This window comes from Gymnoscopelus microlampas, assembly GCF_963454915.1.
Source record: "Gymnoscopelus microlampas genome assembly, chromosome: 15".
Classification (NCBI taxonomy): domain Eukaryota; kingdom Metazoa; phylum Chordata; class Actinopteri; order Myctophiformes; family Myctophidae; genus Gymnoscopelus; species Gymnoscopelus microlampas.
Genome location: NC_139952.1, coordinates 10,148,186 through 10,173,269, shown reverse-complemented (window position 1 = coordinate 10,173,269; position 25,084 = coordinate 10,148,186). Strand labels below are relative to the sequence as shown.

The window sequence follows — 25,084 nt, the reverse complement described above, 5'->3', positions numbered from 1 at the left end:
TAAACGTTCCTAAATGGAGGCTAGAGGGAGTTTGATCAGTCAAGCTGTCGTGGCAACAACTAGAGATTTTGAGCTGGTCTGCTTCGATCGTACATGGGGACACGGGGCTAAATGCACCCCCAACCTGAAAACAAGTTCTCAGAGGACTAACTATTTATACTGGATGGGGCTCTGCTCTGGGTTCTGAACATTAAGTTCTCCGAGATGAATGAGACAACTTAGAGTGGATAAAGGTGTTATCAGTTTCTATTCATTAATTAGCATCTGGTTAAAACTATCCATGGTACGTTGCAGGCAGATTAAAATAAATACATTATAAATTCTAACTGCAGATCGCACACAATGTTAACATTAGTGTCTTCTGCTGTGATATTCAGCTAGTTAGAATCTTAGCTGCAGTCTTAATACTTACTATTGTTCATGTCTTGTTGAGGAGGAGATGTTGGGGGGAGATGGGTGCTTGAGGTTGAGGGAACAGTGGTCAGCAGAATAGTCTCCTCAGCATCCACTGGCTCATCAGGAGATGAGAGGACAGAGGAAGTGTGTGGGGGATGAGGAGAAGAGGGTTGGGAGGGAGAAATGGTTGGATTGGGAGAAATGGTTGGATTGGGAGAAATGGTTGGATTGGGGAGAGGAGGAGGAGAGGGCAGAGAGGTGGACGCTTCTGCTTCTCCTTCCTGGAACCGTTGAGAATCTGAAAAACATATCAGCATATCATTTATACACTTTCATGCAGAGCGACTTACACATGTGAGATTGCAGAGTAAGCATGAACTTGACTCAACAGACAAGGTAACTGGTCACATAAGTATAGTGCAAAGAACAATGTAGTGTCTCAAAGAGACTAGGATACCAGGTAAACAATGGGGGTTTTCAGTGAGCATTTCACACAGTGAAAATAGACAATTTACAAGATCACCATGTAAATCTTCATTTTTGGTGTGACACCGTCGTACAATGGGGCATACATTTTACAACACATTTCAGACAAAAGTTCAACTAGGTAGATAGCATGCACTCGCAATTGTCGTCCATAACACCTAATTTAGCTAAAACATATCACAATGACAGGCAGCACACTCCAAAGCATTGCCTTACTTATCAAAGTGTGCTCGTAAGCCCTCTTCATTTTATCCAAGAAGATTTTCATGGGCCCAGTTCCTTGAGGGCACACATGAGTGATGGCCTCCGCAGTGACCGAATTTGCGCCCTTCACCTTCTTCCCAATAAAGAGAATTGGGCTGTACCCCAGGGCATGAAGCTTTTGCACCTACATACAGAAACACACAAAATATTTACACATACAATTGTACATTGACAGGCACAGACTGCCTGTGTTATAAACAATGCCAAGGCCACTTGCCAGCTTGTGCATGCTCCCAAATATTTGTGATTAAATATTGATAACCTATTACTTTGCGCACAGCATCGTCAAGCATCTTAACTGGTGAAAACATGTGATAAAAACTGTTTTTGCTTATTACATTAACCACTTAACCACCTCCAAGCTCACAACACATCGCAGCGCAACACGTTGTGAGCTTCTAGAACAGCTATTTTTGGCAAAGAGTTTTGTTGTAGAGCAGTGGTATAAATAAATATCATGAATGAATAACCAAATAAGAAAACACATGCCATTAGATGGGCAGAGGACACCACTCTGCTGGCATTCCCGTGCTTCAGAATTTTTTGGCCATACTGCTTTTCCTTCAAAGCATCTTCTCTATGTTTGAAGAGCTTTCTTTCAAGGAGACTTCCATAGCAGTTCTGGCAAGATTTCCTTGCCGCATTGTTTTCCGCTGCACAGTGGGGACAGCTCCTCATCTTTGGTTTGGTCATGGCTTAGGGAGAAAATGCATGAAACAGAATATAAGAGCTCGACACATACATGACGTGAAGACATGATGATGATGTTTAATTCATAGCGAAAATAACAAATCTGTAAACTCAATGATTTAAGATAGCCCAGAAACCTCCTGCAACCTGGTGTGGTGGTTTGCTCCAGTGGTGGAAAAAGTACTCAAATTCTTTACTTAAGTAAAAGTACCAATACTACAATATAGAAATACTCTGTTACAATTAAAAGTTCGTAATTTTACTTGAGCACAAGTACAAAAGTGCCATCACAATGTACTTAAAGTACCAAAAGTAAAAGTAGTAAAATAGTTGAAAATAGCAGATGTACAAGCTCACAACGCTCCGCGATGTGATGCATTGTGAGCTTGTAAATCGTCTATTTTCAAATAGACTTGGTATAAAACAGGTAACTAGTAACTAAAGTTTTCAAATAATTGTAGTGGAGTAAAAGTACAATATTTGCCTCTAAGATGTAGTGGAGTAGAAGTAAAAGTATTGGAAGTTGGAAATACTTAAGTAAAGTACAAATACCTCAAAATTGTACTTAAGTACAGTAATTAAGTAAATGTACCTAGTTATTTTACACCACTGGTTTGCTCCATTCCTAGCCCTGGTCTAGAGCGTTAGTGAGTTCTCTCTAATGCCCTGGGCTCTGCACGTGTACAAAGAATTCCACTGCCTTCCGACGGCTCCAACAGTAGTGAAAATAAACAAAAGCATTTCACTACACACCTAAATAAAGGCTATTTTGTGTTGGTGAAAGTCTGTTCTCGGAGGTGGGATGCCTCTCAGCACCCCACCTTCTCTGTAAAATACACTTTTATGGCCAGATAAGAAAATATTTCACCGAAGGGGAAATATGGTCAATAGGAAAATTCCATTGACCAGATCTGTAGAGGGCGCTGTGGAGCAACCTTTTTTTTTTTCCTTCCGGTGAAATATTTTATTTTCTGGCCAAAAAGTGTATTTTACAGAGTAGGTGGGGTGCTGAGAGGCTTCCCACCTCCGAGAACAGACTTCCAACAACACAAAATAACCTTGGTTTAAGTGTGTAGTGAAATGGTTTTGTTTATTTTCACTACTGTTGGCGCCTTCGCACAACAGTGGAATTCCTTGGATATGCGCAGAGCCCAGGGCCTGTCATGGCGTTCGAACTCACTAACGCTCTGGACCAGGGCTACTCCATTCACAACGCTAAAAAACGTGTATACGAGCGTCATATTTCAGGGCTAGATTTAAGATAGCATGGATGAACACATTGTGAACGTGCACCTGCTTTGTAATATTTTGTTCAACTAGGTAGATAGCATGCACAACTTTAGAATATCTGCTGTAGCCTTTTAGCGAACAGTAACAGTAACCTACTGACTGAGCTGTAATTTCAATGAGACCAAACAATTACTTAATATGCAGTCTGTCTCTAAATGAAACAAACAATTCCTGGATGTAGTGTACAATAACCTATATTTCAAGTAAATGCGCAAAATCTGCAAAATCTTACCTCCTAGAATGTATTGTGTGAGGACATACGTTGAAGTAGATTTGGTTTCTTCACAGCTGATTTCTATGCTGGCTGATTACACCCGTGCCAAAGCACAGCAACATGACCCTGCTCTGACCTGTCCCATACTCACTCCCAATTGGCTGACTAGGCCCTAAACCTACAATGACTGAACGTCACAAATGAATTTTATATTAGTTACCATTTAATCTATCTATCTATCTATCTATATCTACTTTTTATATATATATATATATATATATATATATATATATATATATATATATATATATATATATATATATATATATATATATATATATATATATATATATATATATATACATATATATATATATATATAAAATATATATATATATATATATATAAAATATATATATATATATATATATATAAAAAAAAAATATATATATATATATATACACACACACACACACACACACACACACACACACACACACGCACGCACGCACGCGCGTGTGTGTGTGTGTGTGTGTGTGTGTGTGTGTGTGTGAGAGCAGGTTGTATTATTATCCTAATGCATAGTGTTATTATATACAAACATTGTCAAGGAAAATGTAATAGCCAAGGGCCTTCTCACCTACAGTGCTAAAATGACATACAAGCATGCAGTATAGAACCACTTGACCTGAGATGGAGTTTAAAGCCTGACACATATAGCCTATATCAAACCTCTATTGGGATATGTTCCATAAACAACCAGTTGCGAATTTAGCTTCCAATTAGCCTACTGTAGGAATAACAAATAGGCTATTTGACAATCAATTTCACCTGCTTGTGTGCAAACAGATGTGACACCAGGTCCAATCGGAAGGCAAAAGCAAGACAAAATGGAATAGGTTAATGTAGTGCCCACAGAGAATTGTTATCTCTGTCCTTCCTTCTCTTGTTTTGTTTTGATACTGTTCTTATAGCATGAAGTGGTACATGTGGCCCGATCAGGTTGTACAGGTAGTCTCTACGGTAGCTCTGGGACATAACATGTTAAGGATAACGCCTTCCTATCTCTACAGTGTAGAGATAGGAAGTTCTCCTTAACACATGTCCCAGAGCTACTGTACAGCATGACATGGCCATAGAAGATTATCAACCCAACTGCAGGACCTGTATCTGCTCCTTTGTGCTAGAAGGGAAGGACACTGCCATAGCCTAACAAATTGACCTCCAGCATGCTATGGTGTGCATGTTTCTGACCAAACTATCAGAAAAAGACGCCATGAAGGTGGCATGAGGGCCTGTGCTCTAGCCCAGCAGCGTGCAGCTCGATTGGCGTTCACCAGAGAACACCATATTTGGCAGGTCCACCATTGGTACCTCATTCTCTTCACAGATGTGAGCAGGTTCACACTGACCAAATGTGACAGGCATTAAAGAGTCTGGTGTGACCAGTTTGCCTTTGATGCATTGATGGCCTGGGGAGGGTTGCACAGAGCTGCATGTCAAAGCCAGCAGTACCCTGGCTGCTGTTAGGTACTGGGATGAAATCCTCAGAGTGATTATGTAAACTTAAACTGGTGTAATTCCATGGCCTTATGTAGCCTGTAGACAATTCATGGATGACAAAGGCATTGATGCCTTTGACTGGCCCTGTTGTTCCCCTGACCTAAATCCAAATGAAGCCTAAGGTACTATAGGTTCATAAAATGTACCTCTGTACAGTTTGTGAGGCCTAAGGTTCACCCTTTTTAATTTAGGGTTAGGCTCTGGCGATACTGTACAGTAGCATACCTCATTGCTATAGTTTGCACATATCCATTCATATATTCATTGGATATAGATGTATATTCATTCAGATTTTCGTTTAGTTGGTTCACTGGTGATAGATAGAAAATCATTAGCCTTACTGCCTGACTGACTGTACATTAACACACTCATTCAGAGACCCAGTGCAGATATCCTGTACCAGAAGTCAGCTTGACTGCTGTATACTGGGATGACATCCTCAGAGTGATTATGAGACTGTTCACTGTGCCCATGGGTTCCTCTTGGTGCAGGTAATTCCCCTGGCCTTATCTAGGCAGAGTGTGTACAGTTGCTGGATGACAAACACTGACTGGCCCTCTTGACTTCCCCTGACCTAACCCAATGAAGCACATATGGGACTACTTTGCCCCGTTTTTAAAATGTACATTGTGGCCTTTGTGGTTTGAGACTTCTAATTTAGGGTTGGGCTCTGGAACAGTGGGTCTCAGTCGGCCCAATTGTCTAGAGTGTCCTCCTGACCTTTGGGCCAAGACAGGCTCATGAAGGGATCGATTTCGGATGAAAGTTTGTACAATTACCATATAAATGGGATGAAGGAGTTATCTAACTTGAACTTAATATCGAATCCCTGTCATACATTGCACTAAACTGGACTCTAGAGTGTTCACTGTTTAATTATTTAGTATTGCACTTAAGTACATATATATAACTACAACTAATGTATGTGTAGCTAAGCTATTACATAGTCATAGACCAAATGTGATTATATAATTCAATTTACATTTCTTTGGGACTTTGTACATTTTACATACCTGGTTGACAGCTGAGATGACAGTACTATTGTAGGCTAAGATGATTCAGGTGTAATAAGCTGATGATCGTGAATCATATAATTCTTGATATACTCAACATGTATTCATTCATACAATCCCTGTTGATACACTGTACTATATTCATTCATATAGTCCCTGCCAATAAATTGTACATATAGCTTATACTAGATACTTGTTATAGTTGAAGACCTATTATTACTGCTGTTGCTTCTGACACAGGAATTTAAACCAGGAGAGCAATAAATATGACCTTATATTCACTTTAAGAACCTGTACCCCTTGGAATGTAATTGTTCAAGTTAGGATAAAAACACAGTTTGCAAGTAAAATTTATTCAGCGATCAATTCAATAGGGATACATACCAAGATAAGATACAATTCAATCAAAATAACTCTCTGAAAGTAACTCTCTCTGACAGTGTTTGTAAAGTCTGTAGAAGCTGTTAGGGTGCATGCGTTAGTGTGTTTATGGTGATGGGTTGTCTGAGTACATGTGGTTGGCGTCTGTGTGCCTATCAGTACCCTGGACTACAATATAGTCTTTGTCACATTACAGGTTTACATGTGTAAATAAGGGTGTGAACATCTTTTATGTGCAAGATCCATCATACAGTTCTGAGAAAAATAAATGGGGGTTGGGGGCATACAGAGGGAGAGCAAAGACAAGAACACATAACAGAGCAGGTCAAGAGAAGAGTCAAATATATTTACATTGTACCGGTACATAATATACATACTAGTCCAATTATCGCCATTTCCACCCACCGGTGTCCCAGTGTGGTAGGCCAGCTTGGCGACAGACAGTGTTCAGGCCTTGTTCAACAGTCTCATGGTAGCCGGGTAGAAAGCAGAACCTCTTCAGAAATCAGGTGTGGGGTGAAATCGGTTTGCATGTTCTCCCTGTGTCCCCTAGGGTAGGTACCCTCACAAAAACATGCAGTCGTCCTGGTCTCTATACTACCTACTGTACGCCTGATGGAGTGGAATGGAACTGGTTGGAATAACGTGTTCCTTCCACAAGCTATGTCCAATGGGGGAAAGTCCCCCCTGTCAGGTGAAAAGAAGTGGCTTGGACTCCTCAGGCAATGAAGGAAGAATGAGCATGAGTCCGTTGCACAGGAGTACATTACAGAGCATCAACATCTGAATCTGAACTTTCAGAATCAGAACTCAAGAACACAACTTTATCTGAATTATCTGTATCCACAACATGACTGTCCTCCGCTGTTGATATGCCATGCCGATACAATGTCCTTACACGCCTCTGCAGCTCTCTCACTTCCATCTGCTTTCTGCGTAGGAGGCAGGTGAGACCCTTCCTGGCATCCTCTGGTAGATCACCTTAAAAAGGAACAGTATGTGTCACTATACAGGAAGCAACACATCTTTTACAACATAATCATAAGATATAAAAACTTCAAGTAGAAGTGCACATTTACTTTGCAACATGTCTTCACTCTGATCGAGAGACAACTCTGACAAGACACTGGCACGGGCCTTGAGAGAATCCCAGTGCTGCTTCATTTCTCTCACAAGGATGACCTTCTCTTCTTGAAGCCTTCGAACAGCCATGACCTTGTCAAAGACTTCCTTTTTAGTTCTGTAATCCACAGAACCTGTAATACATAGTGATGAGTAGATCATAAGTTTGAGACCACTGCACAAAGAATGTAGCTGCATAGATAATGTCTGTCCTTCATATGCATGATTTATCAGTATGACATCATGTACACTGTAACAACATGAACACATACATATAGGACATTAAAAGCGTACCACTGTGTGTAATTTGCCACGGCCAGGGATGTTCGGTGTCCAGGAGAGGATCGAAGCACACTGCTTGCTCAGGTGGAACGAGACCGTTATATTCTTCTACCATGGCCGTCAAAGCGCTCTTCTCTTGCCTTAATTTTCGGCGGATTCTGTGACGACCTTTGTTGCTGTCTGAAAAAAACAAAAACATTTTGAATACAAGATATATTTCACCAGGGTCTACGACCCTGGTGAAATTACTGCTACGGGTACGCTACTAATTTTTAACCCTATAGCATTTCTTCAAATGTTAGCGTCTGTAAGGTTTTACAGAAAAAGCAGTCATGTGTCATTTCTGTTCATGGAATATATAAATATGTTATTGTCCTTTCTGCTACGCAGCAAGTTAGATTTGGTTTGGTATCCAGTAAGACTGTTTTATGTGACAGAAAGGTTAGTGGGTGTGTGTGTGTGTGTGTGTGTGTGTGTGTGTGTGTGTGTGTGTGTGTGTGTGTGTGTGTGTGTGTGTGTGTGTGTGAGAGAGAGAGAGAAAATCCACTTGGGAGGTACAACACAGAAACAATACTTTTTACTATTGTATGGACATTGTAATAGTAAAGGACATTTTCAGACTGAGGTCCTAATAGGCCTAAAATATTAACATACCATTTTTTCGGTAGAGGCGTTGATCTCTTGTTTTTATACTACTGGTGAGGGCTTCAATCTTCTTGCACAAAGTCTGCGGTGTGCCTTGATGGTCAGTTTCTCCTGATAAAAGTGATCCAACACAGTGTCACTTTCACAATAATAGGCAAAACATATTCATATCAGATAATGTTTATAATTGCTTACCATCTGCCCATTCTTTGACATCTTGCACAAATTCTTCCAATTTGTCTTCTTCCAAATGAAGTTCGGCTTTCAGGCTTTCCAGGTCTGCCAACTTGACTTTTAAAGCTTTAGAAGTCTAAAATGACAAGATTTTTGACAACATTACAAAAACCTACAAGTCATTCAAGTTTATAACAGCAACTCAAATCAATATTTTCTGTTTGAATCATGCAAAAGTTACATGTGGAAAGGCTATAAGCAAGTGCACAGAGCTGTTTAGGTGTAATTTATCACATGGCACATTTCTATCTACCTTCTGGTATCTTTGGGCAAGTGAATTAGCCAGGTTGTCACATTTCTGCTGGTTCCATCTTATGGACAAAAGGGTCAACATGTCATTGCGTCCTGCAAGTACACAGAGATGAGTTCAGCAACAATTCCCATGTAATTATAATAATGTCATTCACACTATTGTATCTTTCCTGTCGGGCAGAAACCAGCTAACTCCAAAATATTACCACCACTTTACCGCAATCCAGCTGAAGTGAAGTTAGTAGGTTTTGGCCATAATTGATAAGAACAGCTGACAATGGATCTCCAAGCTCACAATGCATCACAACAAGTGTATTAATGGCCTGATGCTTCTGCTTATTATATAGGCCTACAATAACAAGCAGGACTTTAAATATTACAATAACTTCTGCCTCGTTAAAGTTTGTTTTCTTCCGCTCCGAGTCTGCAGCTGTACTGTGTGCCACCCAGGGGAGAGGGGGTGGAGTTAGCTGGTTTGGACGACAGTTTGAGGATCAAATGGAGTTAGGCGGTTTCGTCTGAAGCGCTTTTTAATACTTTTCATCGGTTCAATATTTTTTAACAAACACACAGACGTAAAGGGTGCTCAATAACTTTGATTTATATTTAAAAAGAAAATAAAAAAGCACCTTCTTTTGACATGTGTTTAGTTGTGACTGCTATCCTGGAGAGAAAAGCATTACACTGTTCCACTTCCTCCCCTAGTGTGGAACCAGCACCCTCTTGATTTGCACCGCTCCATTTCACCTGGATTGAGATACACAAACATGAATATCAAGGGCATTCATTACAGCCAATACCTTCAGCCAGGTTCAAAAGGCCCTTTAATTCAATGAAAGACAAATACTAATTCAAAAGGCTACAATATTCTTCCACAGAGTTTTGTGAAATGCTGCTTACGAGCAGAGGCAGATATCTGCCTCTGCTCGTAAGCAGCATTTCACAAAACGTTTTTGAGCCTGGCTGAAGGTATTGGCTCAGTCACTGTGGTACATGATTGTTAGTGATAATTTATAGGATTGCACATTATCTTCTTATAACAATGTATTGCAATACACTAACCTCACATTTGTAGTCATGGGCTTTAGCATGTACAACAGACAGGAAGGGCCTCATGGTCTGAAGGGGCTGAAGCTCTGGACAGTCAGTACAGACTCTTTGTAGGTACGGCCAGTATTTACAGGCAACGTCCATACAAAAAAATGTGATGTCATGCTTGGACGCCAGTTGTTTCTGTAAAAACATGGGGTATGCAAATATTTCACCCCTAAACATATTAAGGGCAGCCAACAAGACACCATGTCTGCAGACAGCCAGTTCCAGTCCCTCCTCTTCCACGTTACTCTTGGACCTTTGGGAAGTTTCTCTGGCTGCTGTCCACTCCCCACCACACACGCCCCTGCCAGGGACCTATGGTAGAAAATAATGATTGACAATTCTGTGAGATACTTTCAGTAGTTTTTTTACATGGCAGTACTCAATCTATGACATATAGTATACTGTTATCTACGTTACATATTTAGATAGAAGTGCAAGTCTGCAATTACATGTTTGGTTTTGCTGCGTATGTGATCCACAAATCTGCCTACATCCTCATCATCAGCGATGAAGAGACCGTCAAAGATGGCTTGCTCCTTAGATCTATAAAATAGAAGTTACATGTAAGATTTTGAAAAGTGTTTAAGTAGCCTGACATTGCCAGACTAATCATGTGGGATCACTCAAACGTTCACCATGATATTGTGGGGAACATTTGAGTGATGAAAGGTTACTTTGTGTACAATACATAATTGACTACTTTGTGTGGACATTTACAATACCTTGCTGTACTCTTGAAACGGTAATGCTTGCGGTTCCCATCAACAGAGACTGCAAGCATGGATGGTGTGCAAGCAGGACAGCTTAATGGCTTCTCCTTGCAGATAGAATCTACTTCATGTCGAACAGCAGCCCATTCAAAAAAGCTTTTTTGAAAGCTGTCCGATGAGATTTTCCCAGTCTATAAAAAACACCACAAAACAGTTTAACAGAAATGTTCATATCAAAACTGTTCATATCAAAACACTAACAAATTAACAATGCTGCAGAATGAAGACAGTAGTACTTACACGGCCAAAGCGAACAGTCCTCTTATCAAGCATTCGCAGAAACGCCTGAAGTGACAGCCCTGGTGATGCCATCTTCATGTCTTCAAAACTATGAAACAAGTCTGCCTCATAAATTGTAGCAAAGTTGAGGGTGGCTGGCCAGTAGCCACTTTGTATAAGGAACTCCACTCCTGCCTCCCAAGTAGCCTGACATCCTTCACAAGTCAGCTGTGGCATGTGGAGATCGTACCGTCCTACAAAATAACATGCCAAAGTTAGACTGTCATACAGTAACGACGGCTGACTTGGTAGTAAGTCTAGGAACTATAATAAGCAAGTCAAGAGTAAGAATTAATAAGTGTTAGTAGCCCCCCCACCCCAAAAAGACATTGGCCCCCATTCACTAAGCGATTTAGGCCCATATTTAGGTGTCAGATTCGTTAATGTTTTTTGGTCGGTCAATTTCACGGGAGGTGCGCTCTTTCTCACGTCTGCTGTGAGGCTGGTGTACATAGGCCAAAGCTTGCGTATGTCTTTTATAATGCTTTATTTTTCATACTGAATCAATTAAAATAGTGCCAAACCTCAAATAGAAATGTGCCCAACAGTCAACACATACATATATAAATATTACACGGATCATGTCGTGCGCTGAGATGCGCTCGTCTTTCTCTCCAACAGCCACGAATTTACAATCAGCTGACAACTCCGCACATTTCAGGGACATACACACCCCTTTCTGAATTGCACGTCAGTTTTTGATTAGAGAAAATACACCCTTCTTTAGTAACTTCATTTACACGCTATTTACGGACAGCTTAGTGAATCGGGCCAATGACAACCGTAATGTGCACATTTCTTTCAAACATTAAGTTCTTGAAGGAGTTGTTGAAAAGGGAAATTAGCCAGCCAAATCTTTTTTCAAACAGGGCAGAGGAATTCTTTAACATTTACCATGTATTGTGACCAAAGCAACAGCCTTCCCTTGGCTGACCTTCAACCCTTCTGGTGGACAGCCACAGATTTGTAGAGGCATCTCAATAGGCACAAATCGCACTGAAAGAGAGTTAGAATAATTAATCATTAGCAAAATATACATAATACTATATAAACTCCCATAGGTTTCAATCATTATCAGCATGTTTGCTGACTAGGGTTCAGTTATTTTGATTGTGTAAGTTGCTCTGGATAATATTGTCTGCTAAATGCCTATATTGTTAATTGTAACTTACCACATTGTCTAATAGCCTTGTCCACAACACAACTGGTTGGAGGCAATGGCTGCAAGAAACCAGCAGACATCGCATCCCTGTTGTGGAGCACACAGGTTTTGTTGTGTCTGCTAATATCACATTCTCCACAGAGGAATGGAGATGGGAGGCAGTCTCTGCATTTGACAGCTGCCATGCTGTTCCCACACTGGCTGCAGACGCGTGTTGCCACGTTACCCTGTGCCAGCATGCTGTTAACATGGCACGGCCTCTTTTCCCTCCATCTTTCTGAAAAAAGTGTATTACGTGTGCTCCAATCCACGTTAGCCTGAGGAGCTCTTTGTTCTTCTTCTTCTGGCTCATCATCACCGATCAGGTACTGCTGCAGATCTCGCAGAAGATATTCTATTGCAGTTGTAAAAGAAAAACAGTATGTATGAGGCCCACTAATATTTGTTTTGGCCAAAAACATGGATATTAAATTGTAACCGCGTTACGATTAAACATTGTGAATAATGTTTGGAGATTGCTGATCAGTAGCTTAAAAAAACTAAAACAGAAAGCTCTGACTTTTTTTTCAGATGCAATGTACAAAACATTAAACATTGAATGACCTACCATCAGAAGCAAAGCCCGCCTCTGCATTAGGGGGAGGTGGGGAAGCAGACCCGGAATGGCACGGTTCAGCTGTAATGCAGAAAACATTAACCTATTTAAGCAGTATTTATAATGTAGAACCATTACATTTGTACACAATCTATATTAATATAGGTTTTGAATCAGACTTATAAAGGTTTTGTATGCTTTGATATAGACCACATCATTGAGTTAGAGTTTTTGTCATTTCTCTGTTTTTGGATCTAGATACATCAAATGTATGCTACTACGCTTTAACTTTTGAAAAGAGGTTTCTGGACCAAACGCCGCCTATATCAAAAGATGTTTCATGTTAAATGTGTGCCAGTCAAATCATGCTAGGATTAGAAAACTTTTCTTAATTTCAGGATTTGAGTGAGTAGGTCGGAGTGGCTTTTTGTCAGTATCGACCAGGAACGAGGGTGTCTATCCCCTTTTCAACACGCTAGGCCCCTGGTAGATGTATTGATGAGACCTACCATCAGCTCCCAGACCTTACCGCACATCTTACCCAAGCAGTGCTACTCATACACTCAGTTAGTGGTGCCCGGTATCGAACCACCGGTGTTGAATCGAGGTCCATGTGGTCCAAAGGCTAGTACTCTACCGACTGAGCAACCCGGACACAATGAAGAGGCTACTGGCTAGCACTATAAAAAGAGCACTTGAGGTCAACCGAATGGGGCGGCCATAGCCAAATGGCTGGAGGGGCCACCCTCAGGTATGACCCTCGGGTCGTCCAGTGTAGTGTGTCAAAATGTCTGGAACAAGTCACTTAACCCCTAACTGCTCCCCGGGTGTCGTATTAATGGTATTAATACTGCTCCAAATAGTTAGGCGCAGTAGAGGAAGAATTTCAGATAGTGTAATGTGTAAATGTACCATGAAAATAATACCCCTAGAAATGTAAGATAACCCAAGTATTATAATTGTGTTTCTATTTCTGTGCAATAGCCAATTATTTTCACCCCTTGTTTGTCTAATGTCATTATAAATTGCATTGTTTTAGTCAGTCTGAAATAAGGGTGTAACAGTAAAAGATAGTTAAAGCTCTATATTATGATAGTAATGATTGCTATAGTGTTTTCAATAACAGTGGACTCCCCGCCTCTAATAAACAAAACATATTTTTAGGTGTGTTGAAATTTAAATCCAATCAGGAGAGTACCCATTTATCAGTGTTCCAGTTTCAATTTTGTCTGCTCATTTCTTCATGTCATCACTTCCAATATCACTTTATCCGGTATCCTGTAAGTGTTTTCTCAACTGATTGGATGAAATTGGTATCCTGAAAATGTTTTGTTTACTAAACAGCTGAGACAGGGAGAACCCGTTACTGAACAAACAACCTATAGCAATGATTACTATCAAAATATAGAATGTTAACAAATAACAAAAAGTAATTTAACTACATTTAATCAAAATAATCAAATGATTATTAAAATTATCAATTTGAATAAAATATATTAAAAATCGTTTTAACAGAATTTGTTTTAACCCCATAGCACATTTAGTACATTCATAGTGATGCATGTATGGTCTGGCAATGATGCTTCACTAACATTGAAACACAAAAGCGTCCCAGTCCAGATATATACACATATGTAATGTCTATTGTGTTTTGATGGTGCAGGTAGCAGTGGCACTGGCATCATAGACGAGATTGGTTAAGGAAGGACTGAAACGATATCAAATCATATGTTTTATATTTGGAAGAATTAACACTAACCGTGACTAGTCAGACTAGATGGTCTCCGACCAACTACTGGCCTCTTGCTTATTACATTGCCATCGGAATCTCTCTTTGTCCACCTCAATTTAGCCGGTTGTGCAGGAGCAGGACGTGGTTTTACTGTTTTGGCTGGAGCTGCTTGTTGTCCAACAATGTCATCCAAGCCTTGCAGTATCTCATCACCCTCTCTCTTTGCTCCCCTCACGTTCAGTGGTCGTGCGGGAGGTGTTTGCTGTCCAACGATATCATCCAAGCCTTGGAGAATGTCATCGTCCTCGGCACTCATACTAACAACAAAGAGTAAACAAAGAGTTAGCTTGCTATAGTATGAATGTCTAAAAGTTTTGGTGAATTGGATACATAGGACCACAATGGAAACAAGCCCTTAGGGCTTTTTTTGTGTTATACTTGTAGCATCATTGTATAAGCGTACCACTTTATTTTTTGCAAACTGTTAATACAATATTCAATCAATGAAACGCAACGGGCTAACGTTAGCCAAGGCTAGCCAGGCATGTTGCTCGTAACATAGGAGGATAACATGGATGATTGATTAGCTGAATTTGACAAAAGTGCATTAGATACAAGAATCTCTCTGTCTTACCTTTAACTTTAGCTGCGTGCCTGCAGATGCATGAAATGTCCTGGGTGATAAATTGATGAAGTAATAAAAACAAACAGGTTTCACGTCCGCTGTATGTGTTGTTGTGTGCGAGTGTGCACAGCCAGCACAGATAGTTTCCGTTTCCTACCAGACCGGATATGCAAACACGCTTGCGCGCAAGCGCGCGCGTACACACACACACACACACACACACACACACACACACACACACACACACACACACACACACACACACACACACACACACACACACACACACACACACACACACGGCTTAAAAAAAATGAATTAATGAATTAAAAATGAGTTAATTATTATTCATTCATTCGTTCTTTTAAATCGTGCTGCTTATTATACGTTCTTACTGTGGAAAAAATATTGAACATATTAACATTGACACCGGAGCTGAATTAAGTTATATATCAATTGTGTCTTGTCTATACTCATAGAAGATGATGACCATGCAAGTGGTCATCAACATAATATTAAACTTAATAGTAAGATTAAAAAAAAGCCCTGTGATTAATTTCTATTGCAGCAATAGCTACAGCAACATAAACAATAATGCGGTGGTTGATTAAGCAAACACGGTTGTTGTGTAATGAAGAGGGGGAGCGTTCATAGCAACCAGTATAGTAGCCCAGTATTGTCTTCTTCTTCGACCTGGTGTGATGAATTGCTCCATTTACAACTGTAACGTCTACACAAACGTTCAAATTTCAAATATGAAGTACTTACCTAAATGCCCAGGATGTTCTGAATGCCGACATTCCAGCATGAGTACCCATATCTTCAGTATTGTTGGATAAAAAGCATTTTAATCCGATTTTCGGCCATTTTTGCATAGAGTTATAATGTGCAATACACCTCCCAACCGATAGGAGCGCGTAGTTGAAAGCTGATGAAAAAACTGAGAAAATGTCCGTCGATCGGATTAAAAGGCTTTTTATTGAACAATACGGAAGATATGGGTACTCAAGCTGGAACGTACACAATTGTAACATCCGTGGCCTTTAGTTAAGCACTTCATATTTGAAATCTGATCGTTTATGACCTGGACGTTAGCGTTGTAAATGGAGCAATCCCCAACACACCACCACACCATGTTGAACGTTCCTTTGCACATGCGCAAACAACATAGTCCCGTTTGGACTTTTTAGGGCGTTAGGGAGAAATAACCAGGACTATATATATATATATATATATATATATATATATATATATATATATATATATATATATATATATATATATATATATATATATATATATATATATATATATATATATATATATATATATATATATATATATATATATATATATATATATATATATATATAGTAAGTTAAGAAAAAGCCTTGTGATGAATTGCTGTAGCAGTAAAATAGAAACATCAACAGAATGAAGTGGTATACGTGAAATTAAACATATTTGAAATTAAACAATGAATTGACTTCATGTGCTAATGGTTATCAGCGGTAGGCCTGAAAGATGACGGTCATGGACATGCTTCAACCTGGTGTGATGAATTGCTCAATTTACAACTGTAACGTCTACACAAACGTTCAGATTTCAAATATGAAGTGCTTACCTAAATGCTCAGGATGTTATAAATGCCGACGTTCCAGCATGAGTACCCATATCTTCCGTATTGTTGGATAAAAAGCATTTTAATCCGATCGTCGGCCATTTTCGCATAGAGTTATAATGTGCAATACACCTCCCAACCGATAGGATCGCATAGTTGAAAGCTGATGAAAAGACGGAGCAAATGGCTGTCGATCGGATTAAAAGGATTTTTATTGAACAATACGGAAGATATGGGTACTCAAGCTGGAACGTACACAATTGTAACATCCGTGGCCTTTAGTTAAGCACTTCATATTTGAAATCTGATCGTTTATGACCTGGACGTATTGACTTCATGTGCTAATGGTTATCAGCGGTAGGCCTGAAAGATGACGGTCATGGACATGCTTCAACCTGGTGTGATGAATTGCTCAATTTACAACTGTAACGTCTACACAAACGTTCAGATTTCAAATATGAAGTGCTTACCTAAATGCTCAGGATGTTATAAATTCCGACGTTCCAGCATGAGTACCCATATCTTCCGTATTGTTGGATAAAAAGCATTTTAATCCGATCGTCGGCCATTTTTGCATAGAGTTATAATGTGCAATACACCTCCCAACCGATAGGATCGCATAGTTGAAAGCTGATGAAAAGACGGAGCAAATGGCTGTCGATCGGATTAAAAGGCTTTTTATTGAACAATACGGAAGATATGGGTACTCAAGCTGGAACGTACACAATTGTAACATCCGTGGCCTTTAGTTAAGCACTTCATATTTGAAATCTGATCGTTTATGACCTGGACGTATTGACTTCATGTGCTAATGGTTATCAGCGGTAGGCCTGAAAGATGACGGTCATGGACATGCTTCAACCTGGTGTGATGAATTGCTCAATTTACAACTGTAACGTCTACACAAACGTTCAAATTTCAAATATGAAGTGCTTACCTAAATGCTCAGGATGTTATAAATGCCGAAGTTCCAGCATGAGTACCCATATCTTCCGTATTGTTGGATAAAAAGCATTTTAATCCGATTGTCGGCCATTTTCGCATAGAGTTATAATGTGCAATACACCTCCCAACCGATAGGATCGCATAGTTGAAAGCTGATGAAAAGACGGAGCAAATGGCTGTCGATCGGATTAAAAGGCTTTTTATTGAACAATACGGAAGATATGGGTACTCAAACTGGAACGTACACAATTATAACATCCGTGGCCTTTAGTTAAGCACTTCATATTTGAAATCTGATCGTTTATGACCTGGACGTTAGCGTTGTAAATGGAGCAATCCACCACACTATGTTGAACGTTCATTTGCGCATGCGCAAACGACATAGTCCCGTTTGGACTTTTTCGGGCGTTAGGGAGAAATAACCAGGACTGCAAAATCGGACTTTTAGGGGAACCAGGACCTTCATAATCGGACGTCTAGGGGCTACTGACGGTCCTTCATTAAGTGACTAGTTGGGAGTGAGAATGTGTTGGCAGTGGAAAACCGGTACCATGTAATGTAAAAGCACCATAACTTTTTTTTTGTCTTTGTCCATGTCACCAATTCCAACCTGTCAATTGATGTGTAGGCCATGAATGAAGAATACAGCAGGAACCCCTCCGGAACCGCACAGGTAACTCAAAGCACTGGTTCCCAAACAGTGGGTGGGGACCCATTTTTGGGTCGCCGACCCATTTTTATGGGGCACAAGTAAATATCCAATTTATTTAGTTTTCTACAATTGTTTTATTTCAAAAGAAGTTTGTCCCGGGGAGACATCAGATTTCTCTTTTGTGTCTCGAGCTAAGAAGTTTGGGAACCTCTGGACTTACATCATACAAAGCTAAACAAAAACACGTTGAAGAAGAATCAATGACAGAAGTCTTTGCTAGCATCGAAATATTGACTGGATGTAGCTTTGTGTTCATAAGTGGTTGTCTGTATGATTTCCCAGGATGCCGCTCCAGTGGGAGATGGAGACGATGGTAGCATGTTTGACACAGATCACACTCCTTCATCTAAAAGAGACAACAGCACAGACGTGTCCGGGAACAGTTCTCCTGTACGTTAAAGTTAATAAGCCTTTTATCGTTGCTGTTGGGCAGAAACCTTACCTCCATATTTTAACTTTTTGTGTTTTTTGTAAATTAGCGGCCTACTTGATCATACTACAGTGTCACACAAAAGCATAAAAAGTTTGCTATTTTTTTATTTGAATCCTGAAAAGTAACAGTTTTTAAAAACTCCAGTCGCAAGTTGATGATGTAATTTGTCTATGTGTGGTTCAGCCTTATGGAATGAATGGAATGCATTTGCTAATAAAAACATCGGCCTATTTAAAATATTGTTTTAATGCTTATTAACCTTAGAAAGTATTAAGTTGTTTTTAGTTAGCACAGGCATTCCATTCATTCAATAGGGCTGGACCACACATGGACAAATGATAATGATAATTTTAGTTAGAGATTGTGATTGATATGAGCCAGGTGCCTTGAGTCTTTGATTAGACAGCGGTCTGTTATAGAGTTCAGCAATCATCATTTAAAAATGACCGATTCAGTGATTAACCAATCAGAATCAAGCATTCAACCAAGCCATGTAATAACTGTTGTATGTGGGTGTGTTGCAGACAAACAGCCAGTGTGACAGCTTCCAAAGCATCCAGCTGCTCAAGTCTCGTCCTCTGCACCTGGCAGTGTTCCTGCATCATGTTATCACACAGTTTGACCCTGCTCCACTGGTAAAACACAATCTCCTCTTTACCAAAAATGTTTATATGTCGATATAACATCGAGGGTGCATGTGGCTCGGTTGAGATAAATGAGGTGGGGCGTACACCATTACACCAACACTATTACAACTTGTTCAACTTTGTCAATAGTGGTACTGTAGTAGTAGATAACGTTGATCCATCTGAAAATGTACTGATAAGGTGTGATGATGTGGTTGATGCCATAGAGAACCGAAGTCTGACATCACTGCCGCTAGAGGCCGCTATGCTCCTGAGTTATTTTTTCTATTGAAAATCCCATAGGGTCATCATAGATTGCGTCATGTAAGAACTGTGTTCCAAAATTAGACGAATCAGCCCCAGTTCTTAATATTGATCTAAGATAGAAAGATAGAAAAATACTTCTGTGACGCAGGGGTAGTGGCAGTGACGTCAGAACTTCTGTACTCTATCAGGATGCTGGATAACAACAAAGCATGTGGCATTGATCACATCACAGCTCAAGCATGCAAGCTATAAACTCCAGTTATTGGGAGAAACGCCCTTTATTGGACATGTGTTTTACAGATTTGTTGGTTCATGGTGTCCATCCAGAGTCAATCATCTCTGTATAATTAGTGCCTGCCTTAAAGACAAGGCCGGTAAACTGAACAGCATTGATGAGTCCCGGAACAATATTATTGAGGATATAGTTAATCCTAGGAAGTAATTGAGCAATGAACATTTATTTATTCCAAATCATTATTCCAAAAACATCGGTATCATCGGCCCATCATTTCCCAATTGGTGCATTCCTATTGGTTATTGGTTGGAAATGTTTGTACTGTATGTTTCTGATCAATGTCTCCGTAGTTGTGCTACCTCTACGCTGAGCTGTACAAACAGACCAACTCCAAAGAGAACAGACGGGTGCTCACGAAACTTCACACCTTCTTTATTGACCGGGGGGCAGTGAGTACACTTCATTTTGCAGATCTGTATTTTGCAATGTTTGCAGCAAACCTCTTATATCCATATTTGAACACACAAAAAAACACTCAATAACAAGCTCAAAACATGACACGTTTTGAGCTTGTAGATCAGCTATTGTTGCTATTTTTTTTATTTGAATTCTTAAAAGTAATAGTTTTGGACGTATCCACCCGACAGCAAAGACATAATAAGTGCTTCACTGGACCTGCAAAGTGTTGCATCGATTTACGTTTAAAGCTACAAGCGTTCATGTCTTACCGGGAATCTGAACCCAGGTCCCCTGTGCGAGTGCCAAAATATCAATCGGTTGATATAATACATAAAGCTGTTTTGGTGGAGGTTATATTGACAGCATTGTGTTTTATTCACAGCATTAAATGTTCAATTAGTTGAATTCCTTCACTTCTTAGAGTAGGTCTATATTGTTGCTGTCGGGCAGAGCTCGGGACACGCTGTGAGCTTGTAGATCGGCTATTTTCAATATTTATTTATTTTTAATAACAAAGTAAAAGGTCTCCACCCGACAACAACGATATGTTGCTGAAACGAATGAAACAATCTTCTTTCTGTTGTACAGAATTTAAAAGTTGCTGTTCCCGAAAGCGTCTCTGCTGATCTTGGTGAGCTTGGTGATGTTAATGTTCGGTCACACTTTCACTTCTCTTGGTTTTGTTTTTGATATACAGTACTATAATGTTGTTCTCTGTATTGGCTGTGATTATCTAATGTTGTAGTTGTTGTCTCATTTCATCCACATAACATATTTTACATTACTTTGCCAGCTGATAATGTATCTAGCCAAGACAAAATAAATAAAGTTGATTTAAGTAATGCAATTTTCCAGTTGATTATTTTAGCCCAATTGATAAATTATTATGCTTTTGTTTACGATCTTGCATTGGTTGGGCTCTATTTTGTTTACATCATAAACCAATATGTGCGCGTGTGTGCACTGACAGCCTGCCGACGGACAGAGTCGACACTAGAGGAAATAAACCGACATGTTCAGACACTGCAGGACTCTCTCGACGCCAACATCCAGAAGAACCTCGAGGACTTCAGGTACATTTCTTAATAAATAGGCTCTATGCACAGCAGCCATATTGGAAAGAAATTGGGCCTCTTCCTAACTTCCTTCCCAGGTGTTACCAATGATACTAATGGGACCGTACCTATGTTCCCCAGGTTCTATGTTCCCCAGGTTCTATGTTCCCCGCAAAAAAGGTTCTATGTTCCCCACTTACCAAAAAAGGTTCTATGTTCCCTGGGTTCTATGTTCCCCTTTTACCTAAAAAAAGGTTCTATGTTCCCCACTTACCCAAAAAAGGTTCTATGTTCCCTGGGTTCTATGTTCCCCTTTTACCTAAAAAAAGGTTCTATGTTCCCCACTTACCCAAAAAAGGTTTTATGTTCCCCATTAACAAAAAAAAAGGTTCTATGTTCCCCGCTCACCCAAAAATGCAGGAAACATCCATTTTTTATTTCCAATTATTAATAACATCTCTGAACACACAACTGAACATAATGGGGATAAATTATTATCAGAAACTTGCCCGCCTTTGCCCCCCTTTCCCCTGGCGGCCATCTTGGTGATATAGAGCACCTTGTAGCAACTCATAATGTAATAACGGCGTAATAACAGTTCATAATATAATAAACTAAATGTCATAAAAGCTCATAATATAATAAAATCATGAGCGGTAGCGCAATAACGGGTTTTTGCATAATATAATAACGTAATAATTTGTTAAATTAAGATTTTTTTTTAAATAATTGTTTTTGGCTTTATCTGCCTTTTTATTAGATAGTATACAGTAGTCTGAGAGGAAATGGGGAGAGAGAGATGGAAGTGACACGCAGCAAAGTCCGTCAGGATCGGGAGTCGAACCCACGACACGCTGTGCCCGGACCGCCACGCCAGCTGTCCGGGCCATAACTGCTCAAATTGTTGAGAAAAGTGTTACATCTTATAATCAGTATCAGTATCATGGTCAGTATCATGGTCAGTATCATGGTAGCATCATGGTCAGTATCATGGTCAGTAACATGTCAGTATCATGGTCAGTAACATGTCAGTAACCAGGCACTATAATAAGGTTAACAATTATATTCAACCACAACACTTTTTATCTACCCTACCCTCAGGGAATTTCCCGTGTAAAGGTTGTATTAATTGTAATGCCATGATAACAGGAGACTATTTTACTCACACTTAAAACAATTTAAGTCAAAGGGAGAATTACATGTAAGACAAAATATGTCGTTTTTTTTAAAGTGCCCTTGTGGTTTTTGCTATTTGGGAAAGACCAAAAGAGAATTGAAAACCAGAATTACGGAGCACAAGAGTAATATTAGAAATAAAGATGAGAAGTCTCCAGTTGCCAGGCACTATAATAAGGTTAAACAATACATATGTACACGGGAGGTGATGATTGACAGACAGAATTGCTCAGTAGCACCCCTCTGCCCAAAAGGACGTTTTGGTATTGCAGCTGAAAAAGCTTGGAATGACAGATAGTCAGATTGTGAGAAAAAATATCTGGATGTTTTTTTAGGCTTACAACCTGTTTAATACGTATTAGGGGGCAATATTTATATATAATATATATTTTTTACATTCATGGTGTAGCCCCTTTAAGCTTGTATAATTGTCTCCGCCAGGCCGAAAGGCATGGCGAGAGAGTATGTTTTACCCCTTGTCCGTCCGTCCGTCCGTCCGTCCGTGTGTGTCCTGTCCGTGTGTTACCAGCTAATCTCCGGCACCATTGGCCCGCTCGCTGCGAAACTGCGCACACACACTCCCTCGATACCAATTCAGAACCTCTGCCCCAAATGGTTCACATGGACCTGTTATAGCGCCACCAGGAGGCCGATTTGTGCAAAACCCATTTTTTGACATTACTCCTACAGATTTTATCCAAACGTCATGCAAATCGGTACACAGTATCTCTATAGTCATGTGATCAACCCGGATCTGTCCGATTTCCCATATTCCATCCTGATTGGCTAAGGTTGGCTTCCAAAGTTTGCAGGATTGGTCCGTTTTGAACAAAATGCCTCGAATAATGAACGCAGCTTGCAATTTCCGTGAAATTTCACATGCACATTCCCACTAGTCCGAGGAAGAAATGCCACCCTTTTCACATTGGCCTGTTATAGCGCCACCAGCAGGTCTAATTCAGCAAAACACATTTATGGAACAAAATGCCTCAAATCATGAATGCAGTGTCCGATTGAAAGGCCTAAGAAGAAATGGCACCCTTTTCACATTGGCCTATTATACCGCCACCAGGAGGCCACAATAACGTACCTGACCTGGCGGAGACCTGTGCTCTGAGGAGCACCTTTTTATATGCTTTATAAATTAAGCACTTTGAAACTGAAGATGATGGCCAATGTTGATGATAGTAAAAATGATAATAATATCGTATCGATATCGTGAGCCCAATATCGTGTATCGTATCATATGTATCGTGAAATTAATGTTGTGACACCCCTAAATAGATTTTGAGTAATTTCAAAGAAGTTTTCAAAACATGATATTTTGACACTTTAAAAACTGAAAAATTACAAATAACTAATGGGTATAAATACATGTATTTAAACCTTTTTAAATGTCTCACCATTTCCTGCATTTTTGGGTGAGCGGGGAACATAGAACCTTTTTTTGGATGAGTGGGGAACATAGAACCCTTTTTTGGTTGAGTGGGGAACATAGAACCTTTTTTTGGATGAGTGGGGAACATAGAACCCTTTTTTGGTTGAGTGGGGAACATAGAACCCGGGGAACATAGAACCTTTTTTGGGGGAAGTGGGGAACATAGAACCTGGGGAACATAGGGATGACCCCATACTAATGAAGGCTCTGTTCCATTCTGTGTAGCACAGTGGTTCTCAAACCTTTTAATTTCAAGGATCCCCATAACTCTGAGAGTGTACAAATGGAACCAAATGGCCTCAGAGAGAGTGACACATCCGTAAGGGGCCATTTGGAACCCCCTCAAAGAACCATGAGGGTCCCTGGACCCCAATTTGAGACCCACAGGTGTATCAGAGTCTTTCCATTGAGCGAACATGTACAATAGCAGCACCGTGACTATGTTTGACCAGAATGGAACAGAGCCTTCATTAGTATCATTGGTAACACCTATGAAGGAAGTAAGGAAGAGGCCCAAATTCTTTCCTATATGGCTGCTGTCCATAGAGTCTATTTAGTTGCGACAGTGATCCTTATAATTTCACTGATCTGCAGCCTCCTCAAGGGCTCACACATAACTCTCACAGACGCATTGAGGCGTGCCCGGCCAGCCGGGACCTGGTCCATCCACTGCTGTTTAGCCAGCTGTTTTTCCAAGGTGTCGTCAACTTGTTTTCAATGTGACTTTGAGCAGACATGTCTGTGTGTACATGCTTGCAGGCAAAAGCGTAACATGGGCCTGACGCTGGCTGAAGTGGAGCTGGCCAGGCTGGACCAGCGAGTCCGAGACCACTTACCACTCGAGAGGCCAGAGCGTGCGTATGCTGATAAAATCATCACCAAGATAGAGGATGTCCTGTGAGTGGAAGCATGTGTGCTATATACACAATCTCACATGCTAGCATACAAGCACGCACGCACACACTCACACATGCACGCACACACACACACACACGCACGCACGCACGCACGCACGCACGCACGC

The 25,084-nt window shown here is 40.2% G+C and overlaps 2 protein-coding genes across 2 annotated transcripts in view; one reads left to right on the top strand and one right to left on the bottom strand.

Annotated features, from left to right (window-relative positions):
- Nucleotides 1–25,084, top strand: part of LOC311061642 (uncharacterized protein) — a 70,109-nt gene that overhangs the window by 9,384 nt on the left and 35,641 nt on the right. The window contains exons 2-8 of the mRNA XM_084080333.1: nt 18,288–18,332; nt 18,654–18,761; nt 19,329–19,439; nt 20,283–20,381; nt 20,980–21,022; nt 21,362–21,464; nt 24,820–24,957. Coding sequence (XP_083936459.1) covers nt 18,291–18,332; nt 18,654–18,761; nt 19,329–19,439; nt 20,283–20,381; nt 20,980–21,022; nt 21,362–21,464; nt 24,820–24,957 — 644 coding nt within the window. The 5' untranslated portion in view covers nt 18,288–18,290. The remainder of the gene's footprint in view (nt 1–18,287; nt 18,333–18,653; nt 18,762–19,328; nt 19,440–20,282; nt 20,382–20,979; nt 21,023–21,361; nt 21,465–24,819; nt 24,958–25,084) is intronic.
- LOC311062068 (uncharacterized protein) lies at nt 6,366–15,219 on the bottom strand. The gene is made up of 16 exons (XM_084080832.1): nt 15,103–15,219; nt 14,496–14,785; nt 12,749–12,817; nt 12,152–12,535; nt 11,874–11,975; nt 10,941–11,173; nt 10,653–10,831; nt 10,380–10,473; nt 9,895–10,242; nt 9,462–9,579; nt 8,834–8,925; nt 8,542–8,656; nt 8,356–8,457; nt 7,714–7,881; nt 7,377–7,553; nt 6,366–7,278 (listed from the first exon to the last, which is right to left on the bottom strand). Exons 2-16 carry the CDS (start codon nt 14,782–14,784, stop codon nt 7,064–7,066), a joined length of 2,685 nt encoding a protein of 894 aa, XP_083936958.1. The 5' UTR covers nt 14,785; nt 15,103–15,219; the 3' UTR covers nt 6,366–7,063.